General features: G+C 36.2%; 1 protein-coding gene across 1 annotated transcript; it reads right to left on the reverse strand.

Annotated features, from left to right (window-relative positions):
• Positions 1-1,309: 1,309 nt before the first annotated feature.
• On the reverse strand, positions 1,310-22,217 carry LOC115918510 (paired mesoderm homeobox protein 2B-like). The gene is made up of 4 exons (XM_030981254.1): positions 21,916-22,217; positions 3,160-3,371; positions 2,218-2,620; positions 1,310-1,763 (listed from the first exon to the last, which is right to left on the reverse strand). Exons 1-4 carry the CDS (start codon positions 22,175-22,177, stop codon positions 1,462-1,464), a joined length of 1,179 nt encoding a protein of 392 aa, XP_030837114.1. The 5' UTR covers positions 22,178-22,217; the 3' UTR covers positions 1,310-1,461.
• Positions 22,218-22,907: the final 690 nt, after the last annotated feature.

Raw genomic sequence — 22,907 nt, forward strand, 5'->3', positions numbered from 1 at the left:
TCTAGATAAGATTACTCATAATCTATCCTAAACAAAATATATCGAGAAAGTAAAAGCATTGTAATTTGGCTAATAATTATTGATAAATAACAAATTTAAGGTTATTAGAAGCTTAAAAAACTACTTGTTATCATTACCCCAACTGATAAAAGTTTTCTGTATTTATGGATTCTCTTTCTCAATTTTAGAAAAGCCAGTCCAAAGATAGGTATATAGTCCTTAATCCATTGGAATATTGTAAATGAAGAGTTAAATAGAAATATCAAAGGTTCTACTCAGTTTGCAACAAATAAGAGGTCAAACCAGAGTAAATATTGCATAAACGGTCCCATCAAATCAAATGTGAGTAAGTAGTACATGACTCTTTTGAAATATCATAAGAATAATTTTTGTTTTAAATCTTGATTCAGCATTATATATTGCACCTTTCCCTTCATCATTTCAAAATTTGCTTTTCATTGAAGAAACATTTATCCTCACACAAAATGTGGACATTCAGTGAAGAATAAGAAGATTTAGAAATAATTCTGTTTTTTCTTCAATTTTGTAAATAATTATATACAATTTCATAACAACAACAGGCATGTAGCACTAAACCCTGCAAAATACAATAATGATGTAACAAAGAAGTATAGACTACTTATACATAAAGGTGTATGCTCAAAGTCTATAAAAGATCAGAAATATACAGAAAAGACATTTTCACAAAATTAATTTCGTTTCCTTTGGTTTCGTAGATTACGAGATATAAATAATAAATCTACAAACAAGAAAGAGTCGCTCAAGAATTCCTTTAAAATGGAAAGAGACCAGTTTTTATATGAATTTCGATTTTCTTTAAATATTCTAACCATAATGTTGATATAATGCAAGTACATGTGTAATACTTTCTTTTTAAACCAACGGGTTGAAATGAAAACAAATCAACCAAATGGCGTTATGGATGATACACAAAGATTTAGTATCATGAATTGTAATTATCATGAATTCCCAGACATTCCATCTTTATTTTGCCTGTTTTCACTATGAAATATAAGAAGTAAAGGGATATGGTTTAGTATCTCGATATCATGTTGTCATTTTATTTCCTTATCTATCCATATTATATGAAAGTAAAGTTTTCTTCCATCTTGTGTATTCAGAATACACATTTACTGTTAACTTTATACGTATGAAACCATGAGACGTTGAATAGCCTAATGTGATTACAACAAAAATGTAATATAACACCCTCTACACAGTTCTAACGATGAGAATGGTTGTTTTTTTATAAATAAAAAGACGATCAAATTCCATCAGTAAGTGAGAAAAAGGTCATTTTCACACAGTGTTCCAGTCATCCTGTAAAACAATGACTTCAATTTTGTCATGATAATCACAATAACATATCGCGAATAGCCGAATTCCGATAGAAAAGAGGTGAGAAAATAGCACATACTAACAAAATCCCTCCTCATGACTTCAATAGTTCAACGAAAACAGACTCGAATGCGAGGTGGCTTTGGCGTGCGAGGTCTTAATTTGACCATGTCCAACCGGGGCAGTGGCGGCGTGTTGCAGTGCTGATGCCGAGGGGAATATAGTGGAGTATGGACTATGGAGAGCGGGATGAGTAGCGGCCGAGGCGGAGTTTGCAGCCGCCCATGAACCACCGCTGGTCAGCTGTGAGTGAGAGGTCGGGTGGGACGTCGGGTGGGAGTGCGATGAGGGATGCTGAGATGAATGACTTGAGACAGACGAGTTGGTTGATGAGGAATGGGTAACTGCGATGAAAATAAAAACGAGAAATAGAGATGATTAGAATAATAAAGATGACGATGACATGTATGAAAATATGTTAATCAGAAATTACTGTCCATCAAAAGACAGAGTAAATGTAGGATAATGACGAGAGTTACAGAAATAAGCAAACAATATCACCTTATCCTCGGTTTTATATTTTGTGGTGTGATTTATTTGTATTTATTTAATAAGAACTCAATACAATTTAACATTATTCTACTACAATTTGAATACTTTAACAAAAAAGATAAACAGATATTTTAGTATTTTAAGTTAGCAAAAGTGGGGGGAGAGAGAGAGAGGGAGATACGCACATTTTGTTTTAAAGGATAGATGAGCTAAGGCTATAGTTGAAAGAGGAGTTATGAGATATATAATTGAAAACAATAATTGAGAAAGGACAGCGACAGAAGCAGAGTAGGTGGAAGGCCTTACCTGATGAAGCAGACGAACTAACACTGGTCATAGATCCGACGGTAGTGGGCGCTACAGGTGACAAATCTTCGGCCTTCAGTGATTTCTTCTTCACAGGAGACACTGCTCCTCCACTCGTCTTCGCTTGACCACCGGTCTGAGACAACTGACCAACACCACCATGTTGTTGACCCGTTGACCCAGTCGTGCCGTTGGTCAGTGCACTTCCGGTAGTTGTCCCACTGGCTGGGCTGTTGCTACTGTTGCTTGTGGTGTTGCTATTGTTGGTGTTGCTGCTACTGTTGTTGGTGTTTGTGGTGGTGTTGTTATTGTTGCTGGTGCTATTGTTGTTGTTGTTAGAAGTTGCTGCAGCATTGGCGCGTTCTGTTTTCCTGAATTTTGCCCTCCTGTTTTGGAACCATACCTGAAAATATAGGGAAAAAAGACGCTTATCGTTTACCACGAGCTTACATTGCGCAGTCATTTATGAATGATTCCAGACATAAGAGTAATGTAGCAAAGGTGACTGAATTTTTGAATGTCATCATAATGATTATATTGGTGAAATGACACAGAGAGGAACGCAGGAACAGAAGAAAAACAAATCTCATCTGGGATTTTAAAAAAATGATAAGATGGAATGAGGATATAAGGATATTGTTTTGTGTCGTGATTATCTTCAGAGTTTTTTTAATAATAAGGGTAGTGAAAGATAATAAATGTTAAAACAAATATAGCAATAGTAGTAGTAGCAGCAGTAGTAGCAGAAGCAGTAATAATATTAGAAGTAGTAGTAGTAGTAGTAGTAGTAGTAGTAGTAGTAGGCCTAGGAGTAGTAGTGGTGGTAGTAGAAGTAGTAGCAGCAGCATCAGCGACAGCAGTAATAGTTGTAGTTAGTGGTGGAAATGAGGTAACAATAATTAGAAAAAATAATTAATAACAAACATATAAAACTCAACTCACCTGTACCCTGGCTTCAGTTAGATCAGTCTTCAAGGCTAATTCCTCTCGTTTATAGATGTCCGGATAATGGGTTTCATTAAAGGCTTTCTCGAGCTCTTTGAGCTGTGCACTGGTAAAGGTTGTCCTGATGCGGCGCTGTTTTCTCTTCTCGTGCAGGCCGTTAGAGGTGGTCGAACCCTCGTGGAGTATTCGATGCATGTACGGCATACCGGCTGAAACAGAAAGAAGAAAAAAGAGAGGGGGTTTTGTTAGTAAATTCTAAATTGGATGAAGTTTAGTTTGTAATGAAAATATTTTATGATTAGTATAAAAAATAAATACTTGGACATCTTTCTACGTTTACGTTTTTTAAATGATGATGATCATGTTGATATTGATGATGATGATAAGGAAAATGATAGTGTTGGTGTTGGTGGTGTTAGTGGTGTTGGTGATGTTGGTTAAAATGATATTGATGATGATGTTTATGATGATGATGATGGTGATGATGATGAAAATGACAATGCTGTTGGGATGATGATGGTGATGATGTGGTGATGACGATGTGGCGGTGGTGGAGGTGATGATGATAGTGATGGTAGTGATAATGGTGATATTGGATGAAATGACGATGATGATGATGATGATGATGGTGGTGGTGGTTAAATGATGGTGATGAATCTGATGATGGTGGTGGTGGTGGTTGTTGTGGTATAGTGTAGAGAGGAACTGATACATAATGATCGCGGGAGGGGGTGGGGTAAACGCATTAACCCTGAATAATACACTCCACACTACAGACAATTCCCAAAATATTGTAAGGCAACTGCCCTCTCCTCCACTTGCCCCCCCCCCCCCTTCCTCCTCTCCTGCTCACCATATTTCGGTTTGGACATTCACATTCATTAAAGTTTACTTCATACTTTATTATTTCTTTTAGATTTGTGTGTTAAAATATTTATGGGCCAGTTGAGCATAATGGTCGAGTCGAGTGGATTTATTTACGGTACATTTTTTTTCTTTACAATGTCTTGTTTTTGTTTACATCCGACTAACTTTTATAGTGATTTAATCATGAATTAGTTATGTCATGAAATTTAACTGGAGTCAATTCGATGCCTTTATTATCCCTTAATAATTATAATGAGTCAACGCAATACATTTATTATCCATTAATGATGTAAGATGAAATCATTAAATAATGATACACAGTTCCAGAAGTCATGTTTATAACTGGATTTAACCACAAAGCATGTATGTAAATATATTGTAAGAAATGTGTGGATTTACAGATAACGAGAGTATTTGTAAACAAAAATTAACATAATCTATTTGAATAGTAATCACTAAAAGTAATTTGGTGACTATATCTTTCATCAATTTGTTATTTTCCGTGTGATTGGATTGTTATCATCTGACAGACAGAGAGATTCATATTTTATACATAATTATCTGCAAATTACGATCAATTGCGATGGGGTCTTAGAGACCACGGACATGGAGAAAGGTCTAATGCAGTGTCACATTAATTACCTTACATTTCTAGGATTGATATAGTTAGTTACTCGACGACAAAACTCAACTAATGAGCGGAAAGTCGTTCAGTAAAGTCAACGAAAAAATGGCGCGATTTAAAGGTAAGTGTGCGTGAGAGAGCGAGAGAGAGAGAGGGAGAGAGATAGCGATAGAGAGAGAGAGAGAAGGAGAGGGAGATGAAGGGAGAGTACTAAAGAGGATAGAAAACTGTCAAAACGAGTTAAGTTATTGCACAATGTTTGTATGTCAATCGAAATGAATATGATCCACAATGAGGAGCGTGATAAAGGCGATGCAAAGAGCGCGTGATCATGGGACGGTTTCTCTGATTAACGACTGGGCTGGAGCAGGGAGAGTGACTCGAGGTGAAAAGGAGGGATACTGTATTTTACCAAGCAGCGAAACTTCATCTCATCATCTAAAAGCTTATGCATGCATTAACACGATCCGTTCCTAGATGCATCAAATATTATGCAAATGAGTAAACGGAGAGAGGGAGAAAAGAAGATACGTTGAATCATTTTGCGCGTGACTTGATTTTATACCTTAAATAAGTTTCTTTGTTTGATGATTTTGTCTCATTTTGGTTTTATGGCTCATTTTCGAGGTAAACCCCATCAACATTATTCATGCCATAGAATAGGCCTAAGTTTCGATAATTTACACCTTTTTATGTTTATTACGATTTCTTCTGATTTAGATATGTGGAGGCAAAACGAAAGCAAATTAATACATACGATTTCTTTGGTTGGTATGATAATCAAAATTAAATGAAATATTATTGTCCTTTTGCAAAGACAATTTAGCCTCTATCAAAATAAGAGAAGTATTTTCTTTTTCTTTTGATGACGCTATTTTATACATGGTTATGTGAGAACAATATTCAGCCACTGCAAAGAGACCACCTTTCAAATCAGTCAGTTACTAAATGAGCTATAAACTTGAAAACATGCTTGTCTCATGAGGATAGAATGCATGGTACAAACAGAATGTGTTGCATCTACCCAAGCTGACTATTCAAAATATTGACTCAGTTTGATTATTTTCTCTCCCTTTATATGTCTCTGTTTTTCCCCTTTCTCTAGTTCTCTGTATAGGTAGATTTACAAGTATTACCAGCATCACAATCATTTTAAATATAAGCATAGCTTTTTAACATGCCTTACTATTTAAATAAAAGTCAATTACCATAGATGCCATACAATGTGAATCATATGTTATCAAGTTATAATGCTCAACTTCGTCATTTGTTGAGATTTACGTAAAACATCATTCTTAGTCTTAAATGCAAACAAATAAAAGCAAAATACATTAATTAAACAACCCAATTATAAGACAAAATACGTGCATATAACGACAAAATTCCATTCGATTGAAATATAAGCACATTCGCACTTAAGAACCTGAAAGATATTCGTATATAGAGCAATTCTTCTGATATATTTTTATATTGTGTCAAATAGTATTGGTATTTCTATCACAGACCTATATTGCCCTCCGGCCGCTATGAATTATGGATTGTTATTGCATCCATTCTTAGCAACCATTGGTATTTCAGACACGTCCATCGTTTGCATGTATTCATTACAGAGGACAATGGTCATAACGATGGACATAATTTGAAGCGTTGTATATTACTGTCAATGCATCTTTATCTATACATGTATAATGCAAACGCCGCCTGGAACTGTGTCAGATACGGCAATGCATGTCTATTTTTCAGAGCAAATCATTGGTTTGAAAGACGATATTTAGTATGTATAAGCGTTTTCAAAAGACTCTGGACTTCTTAAGACATGTGACTCATGTGTTTTTATACACAGTGAAAAAAAAAGTTACTTACCCTATACCTATCACATAAGTTCCACTAATGCTCCACTGGAGCTATGGTAAATAATAATTGTTAATTTATAATATTTCTACGTGATGATTTCCTTTACTTTTATGAACTGAGTAACTAATTATATATCTGTATATATAAATTAACACTTATGTGATAATCTGAAAAAGAATAATAGAGACGGACCATGAACGGAGTGTTAAAGAAAAATTCAAGGCAGATATTTGAACAGCGGCAGCTTTTTTTTCTACTCTACTACTTGATTTAGTTCTATTGCTATTCTGCATGTGTTTCTGTATACGAATCTCTTTCTCTTTCTATATCACCACTGCATGCATAATACTAAAGGCCTTCATAGCCATGCAGTATATCCTTAGGGGAACATAAACTCTTGATCGCGTGTGTTCTCGCAATAATTCTGGCGTGGTCGGCCGCCGAAATAAAATTAGATATTACTCAGAATTTAACTTAATTATTTCCATTTGACAGAAATCCGATGGTTTCTTTTTCCCCTTGCAACCATGGCAACTACATGTGTTCACGAATGCTCCAAGGCGCAGAAGAAAATGCAGCCATGCAAGTTTATAAAATCTACCCAAGAATATGGAAATCATCGAAGTATACAGGTATATTCAAGCAACAATACACATACATCCCAACGCTGTATAGTGGCATCTTAATTTTGAATATAGACGCGCAAAATGGATTTCTTTTGTTGTGATGACTATAAGCCATTGCTGTTGATCCTTTCACCAACAAGACAACGCATATCAGTGAGGATGTATGTAGTTAAACCTCAGAATAGGATGAAAGAAAGAAAAGAAAGAAAGCAAAAGTAGTAAAACACACTGCAAAACACAAAAAAACATGATGTCTCTATTGAATTTCCAGAAGCTTTGATTATACCACTACACTGTCTTGATCATAGATTAAAAGAAATTTGAAAAGATATTTTTAGATTTTTCAGGATGATCAATCTGTACAAACGGATTTTTAAGAGGGCATTTAAAAAAAAATCAGATTAATGTAAGAAAACGAACAAGACCGCTAAATGAGTTACATTTCCGAATTCATAACTAGTGGTTTCTCGTCACTAGTTTTTCTGCAAAAATATGTACAAAATAAAAATTAAGAGAAATTTATGCGATATGATCGTCAATCTGATATCTTTAAATATTGATTATATGAACAATGATCTAATAATATTTCCCTGTTACATCTTTCTTTTAAATTTTTCGGAGTTAGAATGGAAAAAACACAATTCCTGCCCTCTCTAATTGTATCCAGTCAGGTTGACAACTGTACTCTTTGTTTTGGAAATTTGAGTACACCAAACAACCGCTGACATGTGAAATCACTTTCCTCGTCTAAACACATAAGCAATAACTGGACATTAAAAATACATTCCTTTGTTATAACGAGATAATTATCCAGCTTGTTAGTACCTAACACACAATGAATCTTTAATCGATAAAATGAACCTCCATGATTTATCGCTGAAACCATTTCCGTAACCCATCAATAAATCAATATTTCCTTTCCATAACCAAGAGGTCTGCTGTTAGACTGCGTGAATAATAAATTCGTTCAACATAAGTACCATTATTGATGAACATGTGTTCTTTTTAACAATGTTTTCGTCATGAGCTGATGATATTATGACATATGTTAATAAATCTTTTTGTTCGAATAGAATTAATGAGCATTAGGGAGCATTTTGGAGACCTTAAAGGTAAAGACCAGTATTGGAAACAAAAAATGAAATGGAAGCTCTCATTACCAATCATGTGAAAGAATATGTTTTGACTAATACATTTGCCGGGAAACCGCCTACTAATTCATATATTTGGTAAATTTGTTTCTCCCATGGTCTGTGAGAGATATAGGGTAGTCCCATATACATCTTTCTGTGTATAGTGCTTGTAACTTTACGAAGAATGGGCAAAATTTCTTATCATCTTGATGATTCCAGAACCTTGCAGATGCTAGATGCTAGATGATCAACCTTTTCTGATCGATTCCACAACGTTTCTTTCACAATGCAATCGCATGACCATAACTGGTCTTTATCTTTAAGGCAAACAAATATAAGCATTAGACAGATGAAGCTATTTAAAATATAAAAATGAATAAAGACCATAATCAAGAAGAAATATTGAGAAAAGGAGAGAATTAAAAAAAAAGAAGATTTATATAGAGAGAGGAATGAGTTTATAGGGGGTAGGATAGATAGAGGAGTGAGGAAGAGAAAAAGAAAGAGCGAGGGTAGGGAAAGAGAGAGAGAGAGAGAGAGAGAGAGAGAGGGAGAATGTAGGTGGGGTAAACGTTTAAGATGGAAAAAACGAGGTCGATATAATTATTCTTTGAACAAAGAAACGCGACATATTCGTTCATACATAGAAAATACCTCAAACCTGACGAAATAGAGAGTTTTTTAAAGATCCAAAGCAGTGGGGGTCCAATGAGTATCCCCCTCACATTTTTTGCCGCCAATTGTCATCCTCCTTCGATATGAATTATTTCAGAATGGCAGGCGGTGATCTTAACATCTGTTTAGTAATTTACAAGCTCGATTATTACTCGTCTGCTACCAGTCTTTCATAGAATATTATCGGCACTGATTTTAATGAACGGCAGGTCTTTTGCTCATGCTACCCGCGAAACTAACCGGTTTCTATTCTGAAAAGTTACTTAAGCGAACTTAATTCCCGTTCAACGCGAGTGTGGCTCAGATCAAATGGGTACCGAAAGTCAACAGTGGAATGGGGTCTTTTTAACAAATTAATCGTCCTAATTTTCCGCACCAGTAATGTAGGGCATTGGTTAGGTGACGATTAATATCCTTTGGTAGTTGAGAGGGCAAGGGTAAATTATATACATTTAATTTTCTCTAAATGGCTGTCTCCTTGTTGTTGTTGTTGTTGTTGTTGTTGTTATTATTGGTGGTGGTATTGTAGTTGTTGCTTGAATGCATTGAAATTGAAATAAATCCTGGTAACATAAGACCCTATAGGTGGGGTTTGAATAAAGTATAATATTTTATGAGAAAAATACAGAACACGGTTTTAAAAAAATATATTAAAAAAAGGAAGAATTTTTCGGTTATTTCATCCATGTCGTTAGTTTATTCAACAATGCATTTTCATTATTTGGTTTGGTTTGTTTAATTAACGTAGGTCAGACTGCTAATTTTGATAACAAATAACTGTCGAGCATTAATTATCCCCTTGGCCATTTTCTATCTTTAGTCTTTTAATCGCTTTGCATATGTGTAGTTGAAAGCGGAACAAAAAGATGTGTAAAAACAGGAATCAAGTGTATTGTTCTCGCTTTCTTTGAAAGTTTTAAATTGGCGATACACGAATTGAGCAATAAGTCATGTAATCAATATTGCTATCACTTCAGTCTGATGTTGAATAAAATTGAATTGTGAAAATATCTCACAAGGGAAATCGAATACATCTTTATCTCCGGGGTAAGAACAATATCACAATGATAATGAAAACAGAAAATAGTTATCATACAGACTATAAACTGAAATCTTATCAGTCCATGCATTATCTTGATACTCAATAGCTTCAACAATATTGAATCGACAAAATCATTGTGGCTATATTGTGGTTGTCTATTATATCGCCGTACTTTTATTTAAAACACACGTTGGCAGCATCGTGATCATGTGAGGGTCTCGTAACCAAATCGTCATCGAATCCCTTGTCGAAGATCACTGATATGATGAGCAATTTATCCCCAGGCCTAAACATGTCTCTATTTTCATATCCGATAGAGTAAGAGAGGCTAAATCACATCACCTTTTTATGTGAGCCATTTTTTCCCTTCTCAACAATCCATCTTCTTTTCTCATCTTTATCTTATTTTTTGTTTAGTCATCGGAGTTCAATCTTCTTTCGACCGGTTTAATCACGGCCATATTGAAATAAAGATTGCTTTTTTAGACAACTCAATTCTGGGCAATGATTTCATCTCTCACATAGCTATACCCATAGGCATGTAATGTAAACCTATTTCTTTAGTCACCTAGAAGAGGCCTCCAAATCATAGCACCTGAAATATATACACCTAGTACAGTGAATCAACTTTAGAGTTTGGAACAAAAGGCTTACGTATATAAAATCGACCTAATCCGATTTAGTAGGACTGGAAAACATAACAACCTTTTGTTCGTAATAAGTGACCATGGCATACAATATAAGAACGCTAATATGCCATTAAAAAATTCTGGTTTGAACAAAAAACTTGAAATTCAGTTATGTGGAGTCTACATTATTATGATCTAATGAAACCGTCAATGTATGTGCCCCAATCTTCAATTTCTGTTTATTACTTCAAACGCATTAACATATCCGTCATATAGACCTGCGCACAGAGATCTAGTTTTGTTTCTCTTATTTTACTCCTTACACGGTATCAAAATATAAATTAATCGCACTTGATATGATGATAAAGCAATGATGAAGTCATTAAAGTTTCCATGTCTTTTTGTGCTGGATTCTTCCACCCTGTCTCATTTCAGTCTTATTGTTTTTAAGTTGTTCCTTATTTTTCTCTTTGCTTGGTAGAAGTGTTATTCTGAATGTTTTGATGGTATCGTCTATCCCTTAATTTGTTTTCCTGTTTTCTAGGTGAATGTCACTGATAGGTGATATTGACTAGCAGACGATATTTGACACTACCAATGGATTGATTCGAGGAAATTCGCGCGCTCTTTTCGCGCCCTTTTTCAACTTATATCTGAGTGAAACGCTAGAAAGTAAATGGTGGTAGGTTCTCTATGACACAGAGAGAGAGAGAGATACAGAGAGAGACAGAGAGACAGAGATAGAGACAGAGAGAGAAAGGGGGTTCGATTTAACAACTAGAGGGAGTAGAGTGTTTGGGCAATTAAAAGCAATTGGTTCGTTGTCTTTTTTCTAAATCTGAGTTTTTGTTCATTAGTGAGAAAACACGTCGATTGATTTGGTTGAGATCTAACTGCTAGGGATTCCACGGGTACACAGAAAACTGAAACCACCATGGCAGTATCAGGTCAGGCCCTTTCCCCTTTATTTCCTGGAACGTTTTCCATCAGGATAATAAGAACCGCCTCCATTTGTGGAAGTGAGAACACAATTAATGGGGATAGTATTTCAGTGAGGCGTTTAAGCAATCTTTGATTTTGCTGCTGAAGTAGGTAATTTGTTTTTATACCATATCGGCTTCTCTCTTCCTCTCTCTCTCTCTCCCTCTCTTGTCCCTTTCTTGAGAAGAAGTTTTGCCAAGGGTGGAAGGATATATCTATTACTAACCTATGGGTAAACAGACTGTTTCCCCAAAAGCCATTTTACTTTTTCGTATATGTGTTATCTCATGAAGGGGTGCAACTATAACTGTAACAAGTGTTCCGGAGACAGAAAATCAATCAAGTGAAGAATTCGATACACACCTGACCAGAGCGCTGTTCCGTGGCGCCGCGCTTGTCTGTCGTCTGTTTGGGTTTGAATGGCGGTTAATGATGTCTATGGTGGCCCTGAAGGGACATCGCGAATAGACTAAATCGTGAAAAATATGCGATAAAATTCACGATATCGTAAATTTTATCGCATATTTTTCACGAAGAAATTCACGAAATTGACGATATCGTGAACTTTATCGTGAACTTTTCACGATGAAATTGACGATATCGTGAATTTTATCGTGAAAAGTTTACGATATAAAGTTCACGATATCGTCAATTTTATCGTGTACTCTATCGTGTACTCTCCTGACGGGCGCTTCGTAAACAAAACCAGCCCTAGCTGGGGGAGACAGAGAAAAGGAAAAAAGGGAAAGGGAAAGAGAAGATAAAAGGAAAGAAAGAATAATAAGAAGAAAAGAGGGAAACGGGGGGGGGGGGGCGAAGGGCTCTTGCCTCCTCCTCACTCCCCCCCCCCCGCCAAAAAATAAATAAGGAGAGAGAGAAGGGAAAGGGAAAGGGAAAGAAAATATAAAAGGAAAGAAAGAAGAGGAAGAAGGAAAGAGGGAAACGGGGGAAGGGCGAAAGGCTCTTACCTCCCCCTCTCCCCTCCCGCCATAAAGGGAAAGAGAAGGGAGAGGGAAAGAAAATATAAAAGGAAAGAAAGAAGAGGAAAAAGAATAAGAAAAGAGGGAAACAGGGGCGAAGGGCTCTTGCCTCCTTTCTTTTCTTTCTTTTCCTTTCTTTCCTATTCTCCCTCTTTTTCGTTTTTCTCTTTCTTTCTTCTCTTTCCCTTTCCTTCTCTCTCTCTCTCTTATTTATTTTTTGGCGGGGGGCGGGGGGACGAGGCAAAAGCCCTTTGCCCCCGTTTCCCTCTTTTCTTCTTCTTCCTCTTCTTTCTTTCCTTTTATCTTCTCTTTCCCTTTCCCTTTCCCTTCTCTCTCTCTCTCTCTGATTTATTTTTTGGCGGGGGGGGGAGGGGGGGGCAAGAGTCCTTCGCCCTTCCCCCGTTTTCCTCTTTTCTTCTTCTTCCTCTTCTTTCTTTCCTTTTATCTTCTCTTTCCCTTTCCCTTTCCCTTCTCTCTCTCTCTCTGATTTATTTTTTGGCGGGGAGGGGGGGGGGGGGGAGTGAGGAGGAGGCAAGAGCCCTTCGCCCCCCCCCCCGTTTCCCTCTTTTCTTCTTATTATTCTTTCTTTCCTTTTATCTTCTCTTTCCCTTTCCCTTTTTTCCTTCTCTCTGTCTCCCCCAGCTAGGGCTGGTTTTGTTTACGAAGCGCCCGTCAGGAGAGTACACGATAGAGTACACGATAGAGTACACGATAAAATTGACGATATCGTGAACTTTATATCGTGAACTTTTCACGATAAAATTCACGATATCGTCAATTTCATCGTGAAAAGTTCACGATAAAGTTTACGATATCGTCAATTTCGTGAATTTCTTCGTGAAAAATATGCGATAAAATTGACGATATCGTGAATTTTATCGCATATTTTTCACGATTTAGTCTATTCGCGATGTCCCTTCAGGGCCACCATAGATGTCTTTGTTTTTCACTTCAAACAACTCCCAAGACTAGAAACAGGAAACTATCTACTTTTATATTTATTTATCCGTATACCTGTTTGTCTCCACACTATACATATTTACGAAATTACGCTGTATTACAAGCAAATAAAGTTTGGCGTCCATTTGGTTTCTCGAAGCTCTTTGCTTCTAGAATTTTAGAACCTTTCTTTCATTCTCCGACTACACCAAAATATCAAAATTTCCACCAAATCTGCTAATCATTTATTTTAATAGATGGAATAAAATGCAGACAAAAATTGTTAGATATTTTTCTCATGTTATGATGTTACCCCTAAAATCATCACTAATACAATGTTTTTGATAAGAAAATTCTTCACTTTTTACTTACTAATCTTAATAGTTTTAAAATAAAACACTAGCCTTATCATATTTGTTTACGTATTACATAAAGATTGGGGTTGGTGTAACTGCCTACGGCCCTTAAAGAGCATGACAGAGTTAATTGACTTCTAATAATTTAGACTACAGGGTTTTACACTGTAAATGACTATTGATTTCATTTTGAATTACAGCGTGCAGGTTTCTTAAAATTAGATCGAATATCAATCGATTGTCTATAACACGAAACCCGCAATTAATCAGAAGTTTCTTTTCGTCTTCGTTAGCCTGACATGCCTGATTTTACTTGGTATTATATTTTCCCAATTTTGTATAAGTTCATTCTGAGTGAGTAACAGAGGCGCAGCAGGGATCGAGTCATAGGGGGGGGGGGGGCTGATACTGGTCTTATGTCGAATGAATTACATGCAAGGAGTAGAGCGATCGAACGGGGAAGATTTTGAAGGGGATGATATCATTCCCTTTTCACGTATTGTCACCTCTCCCTTTCTCTCTCCTCCTCTCTCTCTCTCTGTCTGTCTCTATTCTCTGTCCTCCATTATAGAGAGGGCGCGTGCCCCTCTAATCTGACAAATTTGCTGACAAATTAAGTCTTCAGATCAGTAACTGTTTCAGTCCATTTTGTTAATGTCAATGATGTCATGATCTCCGACCCTATCGAATATGTTATCAAAGCTATGTGTTGTTATTCACTATTGATATTTTTTTTAAGTATAACGAGAATAAGATGTAAAGTGTCATCATTGAGTATGTACCAACAAATTCATGGCTAAATAGTTCCTTTAATTATGCTGAATTGACCTTTGTTCATTATGACCTTGTTTATTTAAAATCATCCATCTAATAACAATGTTTATTCGCAAAAAAAAATAAAAAAATCTCTTGCTCCTCCTATCATCTTCTAATATCATCATCATAATCGTTTTTCTGTAATCAAATCTTTAACTTCTGGTACATGTAGATGTTGATATATTCCGGATGAATAAACGAGAAGAGAAAACCAATCTTTCAAACGATGCGTCCTAATTAATCAACGTGGTATGTATGGTGGGTAAGATTAATTCATCATCATGGGTCTCTCTGTATCTACAAATAGTTTCTCAATGGCCACTTCATGTCCTGTTCAAGCTTTCTTCATTTCAATCAAACCCTTCCGCAAACATCGACATGTGTCATACTAACGCACGAATTCTGCTTCCAAAGTCATCATCCTTATTAATGTATCATCCCGAGCGAAGGAGAAGAGATGGGGGAAATAGCAGCGCAGTATTATGAGTATACCCTTCACCCCCATTCCATACTACGGTGTCCCTGAATATTTAATTTGCCAAAATGGTCTATGAACAAGCATACACAAACAAGCGTATTTACAATGACGGTTGTGATTCTTTTTTTCCCCTCGCTTACCCAGCGCACCACTCGGAAGGCGGCCCTTATTAATTCATTGATTGATTGATTTTTTTTCTTCCTCTTCTTCCTCCCTTCTCTGTGTTTCTCGCTGGGTAGATTCACCACCCGCTTGCCATGCTAGCGCTCCGATGAGCGAACGAGGGGTAGTATCGTACCGTCTGGCACGGCGGGGAAAGCTCAGCCATATGTCCTTATCGACCCGCTCTCTCTCCATCTCATCTCGCTCCTATACACCAACACCAATGATATCATCACCATCCTCTCTCATTCTCTCCCCTCCTCCTCCTCCTCCTCCTCTCTCAGTAACAAGCAAACAATAGAGATGATGAGGGTGATCGTTCGAATATGGACCCCAAATGTCAACATTTAAACATCTCCTAATTTGCACAGAGTGAACCGTATACTCCAAACAATCTTGACGACTTTTTTTTTCTCTCTCTTTCTCCTTCAGCAACGATAGAGGAAGACTTAATTAATTTGAGTGCTAGTGTGAGGGGCATATTTTAGCCAGCAGAAATATAATATTGGGAGAGGAAACGGATTGCATCCGACCAGAAGTTGAAATATCAGTAGAGTACAAATGCTATAGTCAAACAATAACATAATTAAGGCATACATCTGTGTTGGCAATCCGAGTGAAATTTGCATAATCTCAATTGTTATAAAAGATACATTTCATTATCCTATTTTATGTGCCTCAGCTATTGAGAAGAAAAAAAATATTCGGGGCATATCATGCAATATCTGTATATCCATTGATGTCTCATTTAAGCAAATAAAACAAATAGTCAAATAAAAAAATATGGTATTGACGTGAATATCTTTGTGATAAATTATGAAACCTTTGAAACATTTCTATTAACATGATTAATTTGAATGACTAAAAAAATGCCTAGTTTAATCAGTGTAATAAAGATGTGGAGCGAATATGATCTCACTTTGTTTTGGTTCTAATTGTTATCATAAAATGCATTTCGTGATTGTATGATTTGCCACGTTATGATTATCATTGCCCCAAATGTGGTCATGTTTTGATGACAACATTATAATTAGTTTTAAGTATATTTTCTAGTGAGAAAAATGTACTTAGAAGTTATTGTGTTACTATGATTATCAATTTAGTGACAATTAGTAATGTAGTATTAATCGAATACCCATGTAGTATTAGTTGTACTTTCTGTTAACTTTCTTTAAACATATCTGGAAAGAAAAAATAAATATATATATATATATATATATATATGGGTACACGTATACAACGTTGGCAAAGAATTTCAAAAAATCAAGATAAGGCAATTTCAGTAAGCATTACGTATATCCCATTGAAATTACAAATATTGTACAACAAAATATTACTATGGTATTGAAATTGCCATTGAGTTATTTTGAAGAAATTCTTTGTGATAGTGTTGAGTGTGTCGAATGACTTTTGTTCAGAGGACTTTTCTTCCCAAAGAATACAAAATATGTATAGTAGGCATTTTTAAATATATTTTCAAATAGATATTAAGAAGTGTTTTTTAATTTGTAGATGTATAGTATGAAAACAATTGTAGTGCATTAAAAGCATCTTCGTTTCATCCTTTGACAGCGATGAAGATAGATTATAAAGAATTGGTTGTTAATGAAGCGTAGTATATCTCCTTCTGGTCACCAGTCGAAGAGATTATCCCATGTGCGATAAGGATCTAGACCGGTGACGCAGGCGTGAAAAGGTGGGCACATACGGGTGTGTCCATCCACAGAGTTTGCTAGCCGCGATCTTCACGAAGTCGCATATGGCATTTTTAGTTGGCGCCTCTTTCTTCGGCTGGAGATTGTGTCACGTGCGGGAATGCGAATAGCCGGCTTCCCGCAAGCGCCCCGGTCGGTATACGGGGCGGATTAAAGACCTGCCTCGCTGACAGGAGGGTGTAAAGATAAAAGAAAATCAATGATTGGTCGCGTGGGCTTCCCTTTGAGTGGATTATAACCAGCCTAATTTCGACCACCCCCTCAATTTTCTTTGATTGATAATAGTTTAGACAATACACGATTCATTTCCATAATTGACCTGTCATGGCCTTGGAATAAGCTGGACTATATCAAAGGCAAAGCAAAGGGAAATATACAACATGAACATATTTTTTGAGAATCGACAAACGTGGATAACAATAGTTTCGAAAAGGGAATCGACTATTGATCTTTTGCTCTTAAAAAAAAGGCTTTTAAATATATCTTATGTCATTTTGACTAGCTTTGATGGTCACAACATAATGTATTGTACGGTATGTCTGTGTTTGAACTGATAATGGAAATGAACGAAAAATTTAAATTAGTTTTGTCAAATGTTCTCCAAACAAATTTCTTAATAATCCGCTGTTAAACAAATTAAAACAAAGAGAATATTACTACCAGTTAATTGTTTTATTTATTAATCTAACAATTAGTTACATGTAAGATAGGGAAAATCTAATTAAAAAGTGAGGTACTCGTGCATGCAGTCAGCCAAAAATAAATAAATTTCTTGTTACAGTAAATAATATGCATTAAATGTAAAGTGCTCCAAGAATTATGATACTTAGCTAAACAGCAACCATTTTAATCACTCATTCCTGTAAATAAAACATAACATTTATCCAACTTTACGAAAATAAAAATATATTCTTTTAGTATTAGTTTACATAATACACATTCCTCATTTATTCCTCATATCCAATCTCAATCCTATATTATTATCATTGTTTTGTTTTGCTACATCTTACACCTCTTTGTGCTTAAACTAAACGCAACAACTTTTTTTTAATAATAAAGTATGACTATACCCCGTAAAGCCAGGGGCATCACATACATAACGCTAATTTATCTTTAGCTGGGGCGTTTTCTTGTTGTAGAAAAACAGATAAATCCCATTAGACATAGCAACGCCCAATCGAGTTATTCACTTCCCAAAAGAAAGGGGGGAAAAGGAACGCAGTTGTAGGCTAACTTCTAATTTAACTCTCTCGTTTAGGGATTACTCGTCAACTGATTAAGTTTTCGTCCAATCTACGATGAGGCTATTCCGACACAATACTTGTTAACATGTCTCATGTGGGTTTAGCTTCCTCTATGTTTCTCCTCCGTTTTCCCAATGTCATGGAGTCGTTTTCTTGGAAGTAAACCACCAAAAGAATTAAAAAGCTGCCATCTTAGAAGTGATGTTAATATAGATGATAGGGAATGTTTGGTATTTGATGTAAATTAAGGTAAAGTTCCCTCATCTTCTTCGCCTAGCTTCCTGCTGGGGGAGGCTTGGTTTTCAACAGGAGAAGAAAAAAAAAAGCGGAGGAAAAACTTGATTTAATCAGGGATAAAGTCTTCTCCACACCTCCGGGACAATCTTATCGAAGGGATGGCTTCTTAGATACTCAGGCTTGACATATGACTTTTCCCTTTTGGATATGAAGAAGGAAAGACATGAGGAATGGAAAGAAAGAAGAAGACAAACAGGAGGAAATGCACTCGGTGGAGGAGAGGAGGGCTGGATTGATTGGATACGTGTTTCTTTGCGGGAATTCGAGTCGCGAAAGCCCGCGGATTTAGCTTAGTACAGCCGTCTGCGCACGGGCACACACTATCCCTTTACATTAATTAATCAGTATTCATTTTTGAAAAAGCACACATGCACACGTGGAAGAAGACGGTCAAGAAATACGTATCGCTAAAGGGGGCTTGCTACCTTCGAAACTTTTAGAGCTGGCACTCATGAAATGAGAAGATGACAAGATGAGAAGAAGACTTCAACACCCAAGATTCTTCATTTGATCAAGTTTAAACGCTGGTAACCCTCACTAAATCCGTGCTCTCGTTTTTTATTGTAGAGCAAATTACACATGAAATGCGCGCCGAAATTCGAATCGGGATGTCTTTGAGTCATTTGTTTGAAGAGTGGCTTGATTTGGCAGTCAAATAGCGTTTAATTCGTTTTGCATTCTCGGCAATTATTTGAGCAAACTAGAAGTAAGGACTGATCGGCGTACTCCGCTCACACGCTCAGATAATATGATAGGAATAGACTGCGAAAGTCAAAACACTGAGGAAAAAGAAAAACATGTACGAGAAAAAGATTGAGATTAAAGGAAATGAATGAAATAACATAGAAAATGGAAAATGGTAAAGGATAATGGTAAAAAGAAAAACAATTGAAGACAAAATTAATTGCTTGTGTCTTAATTTAAAAGAGAAATCACTTTAAAAGAGAGAATTCTCTTTGGCAGGTGACATCCAATTTTCGTATTTTATTTTGTATTTTCAATTTCTTTTACTCTTTTATTAAAACCTAGAATGTTCCATAAGATAAGGGATAGCACATCATTAATAAATGTTTGAAACAATCACATCTAAAACAAAGTTCTACTTGGTTTAACATTAAAAATATGTCAAGATTAGCGTCTGGTATCCTCACTGAGTGTCGTGCTGGTGAATGTAAAACGCCATTGTAAAGTCATTTATATAAAACAAAATGTAAAAGGAGTCTAGGGAGAAACGGAAATACATAGTTAAGTTTGCCTGAGTGGGCTTTTAAAGTATTCAACCATCTTAATGTTATTACCGAAGAGCTAAACGTAGCTCAAATTGAGATTTATTTGATAACTGTTACACCTCCCTTTTCATGACTCGTTGATTCGGTAGAGCCAAATTCACTTTAGTCCTCTTCATATGCGTAAACAATGCTGTAATACAATTTGTCTGAATAACCAATTCGCTAATTTAATGTTCTCCGCCTTGACAAAACTCTTGCTTGCGTGTGAGTCTTTCTTCGGCAAGAAAAAAAAAAGGTTGTTCTCCGTATTTATTGAGAGATAAAAGGGGGTGTTTGGGAGGGGAAAGAATGGATGAAACGTGCTCATTTAGATTTGTGAGAAGTTAAGCTAATCAATTACGAATGCAAATTCTCTTGTTGAGAAGGCTACGTCTCAATTTTACAGTTGTAGGTACGCGATTTGACGAGACCTGTCAATTATTATTACATACAATTATTTCTAAAAATCATCGAAGTTCTAATAAATGCTTTGGTGATTAAAACGTTTTCTGCTGTTTTAAATGTAGTATTCTGTTCTTAAACTGCGGGTATTTAAGCCTTTCTTGTTATTTTTGCTTTGTTTTATTTTCTTAATAACACTTATAGAACTTAAGACAAGTATCTACCACATTCGGAATGCATATTATGATAATCTTACACGTTCACTTTCGTATATAATTTACTGATCATGAAATGCTTTCTTATCTACACTGGACGGATTGAATTCCACATGTCTACTTGCTGGACACTTCGTCGATTGCCCGGCACAACGTATTTTGTTCATTATCTCTAGAAATTCTTGACTATTACATCAAATATACTTTTACACTTTTCTTATTGTCATGATAATGAAATAAAATTCTAAGAAAAATTGTTTTACAAAACTTTTAAACGTATGCTTCCGTCAAAATAATGGAAGTTAAAAGTATGAGATTCGAAATATTTGGCCATATTTTAACAGAATAACATCTCGTATTAGGGATTGTTCTGTTAATCTCACTGAATAATCTCTGATTATTAATAACAAAGTTAGTATATCTTCACTTGAAAATTTCAAAGAATTAGGAGACCAAGCAAACAAATATTTCTACCCTTCAAGATTCATTTATATTTAAATTAAGATATCTAAATATCAGTATTAACACATACAGTGATTTTCCTTTCAATGTATGGTTTATTAAATAGGAACCTTATGAATTATTCGTATGTATTTTTTCTTCAAATCAAGAACCATTTTAATGCAGACGACATCCCTTTGGTTTTATTGTAATGCTTCAAGTAATAAAAGTAGAATATATTTTATATAAAGCTGAACATGCTAAAATACACTATTAACGGCCATAAAATCCATCCCATGCTTTAGCAAAAAATAAAAGTAAAACTTGCTTGACAAAATCAATGTGGTGATGAATGAGAAGCTTGCACACCGCACATACTTTAAACATCAAAATTTCATTTATTAGAAGAGACGTGTGTGCGTTGAGCATACTTCGAAGGTAAGATGAGCGAAAATAAACAAATAAAGATCGGAAAAGTGGTTTAGTCGATGTTGAGGTAGAAATTGTTCGAATTAGTGGGGAGTCCGAATTGATAAACGGACCTAATGTCATTGTTGGTCGCGCGCGCGGCTGGTTAACGAAATTACCAAATAATTTACCAACAAATCAAATCAGAACAGGATAAATCACATAATCAACCATCATCAACGACACTAAAGCGCTCAAAAAACAAACCTAGGCAAAATTGATCGAATTATCTTTGGTGTAAATGTCGTTATGTAATTTAGCGAACTGCAAACTGTATTTGGGTTTGATCAACTTAGTTATAGGTTGGTAGGGACCGGGGAAAGAGGGAGTGCTAGCTAGACGAGCGTCGATCGCTCCGCGCCTAATTCTATCATTGACGAGGGAATTTAGAGATATACAATTGACTTGGAACGATTTGATCAGCAATTGGGAACGGGAAGAGGGGATAGCAAGAGTGACATTAGTTCTGTCTGACACTTCCATCTAGTTTTAGCCAATAATCGTTATCATCAAACAGAGAAATTATTTTGGATTACTTACCACTGGAATACGGCGAGCATTGTGACATTTGCTGGTGCTCCATCATCGATGCTAGGTTGCATGTACCGGCCATGCTGCCTGCTCCTGTTCCGTAGCCAACCGATGGTCTCAGGCTGCTGTAGGGGTAGGCTTGGGCTGGTTGAGAACTCACAGAACCAGGGAACTCTCCATAAGAAGTCGGGATACCCAACCCGGCACCCTCCACCCCGCCTAGACACGAATCATAGGCATTTTGACCCAGGTATGACGAGTAATCCATCATGCTACCAGAGCGACTAAACACCACTTGACGATCAATTTTGCCGAAATTTCTTGACAAAGGTGGAACCCCAAATTGTGTTAAAACAAGGAAAAATTAGGAGAGATTGGGATAGTTTTATTTGAATCGGTAAGTTTTTGTTCTAGAGGATGTTGATGATGATGATGATGAAGAGAGAGAGAGATGAAGATGAGAGACGAGCGATGTGATGTGATAAGATGAGATAAGACGAGTCGATCTAATTGAGAGATGAAGATGGTGTTTAACTCAGCTTGTCTGTGACGTAGTCAACGAGACGTCTCTTGATTGGCCAGTTAATGCTGTTCGTATTTGTACAGATAAGGAGCCTTTCGTGCTGGTTTCAAGACTTTTCAAAGAGAGATAAGAATCGGTCTCTATGATCATGTCATACGGGTAGTTTTTTTGTATAAACTGTAAGTACTTCAAATTATTTACACAATCTGCAAACAGCAAAAGGGTATTGCGATAAAGCTATGTCATCGGTAAAACTCGTATTAGAGACGAAGTCACTGATGCCTTGAAGACACGCTAAATTCAACTGTCAGATGAGCGAAATGGTTAGACTGAAGACGAGACTAGCTTGCAATCCATGGACCAGGCGAAGCCAAGTAATCACAATTTAATGCACTTAGGGAAAATATCGAGAGATGGCTTGTAATACCCAGTGCATTTAGATGCTCTGAGATGAAGTTTCCGCGCGCGATGTCGGAGG

The sequence above is a fragment of the Strongylocentrotus purpuratus genome, unplaced genomic scaffold (genome assembly GCF_000002235.5).
Source record: "Strongylocentrotus purpuratus isolate Spur 01 unplaced genomic scaffold, Spur_5.0 spur5_scaffold_11, whole genome shotgun sequence".
Taxonomy (NCBI): domain Eukaryota; kingdom Metazoa; phylum Echinodermata; class Echinoidea; order Camarodonta; family Strongylocentrotidae; genus Strongylocentrotus; species Strongylocentrotus purpuratus.

Coding starts and splice junctions, on each gene's coding strand:
- LOC115918510 (XM_030981254.1), bottom strand. CDS start 22,177: ATGATGGATTACTCGTCATACCTGGGTCAAAATGCCTATGATTCGTGT. Junction 3,372..21,915: donor ATGCTCGCCGTATTCCAGTG/GTAAGTAATCCA, acceptor TTTCTGTTTCAG/CCGGTATGCCGTACATGCAT. Junction 1,764..2,217: donor TAGTTCGTCTGCTTCATCAG/GTAAGGCCTTCC, acceptor TTTTCATCGCAG/TTACCCATTCCTCATCAACC.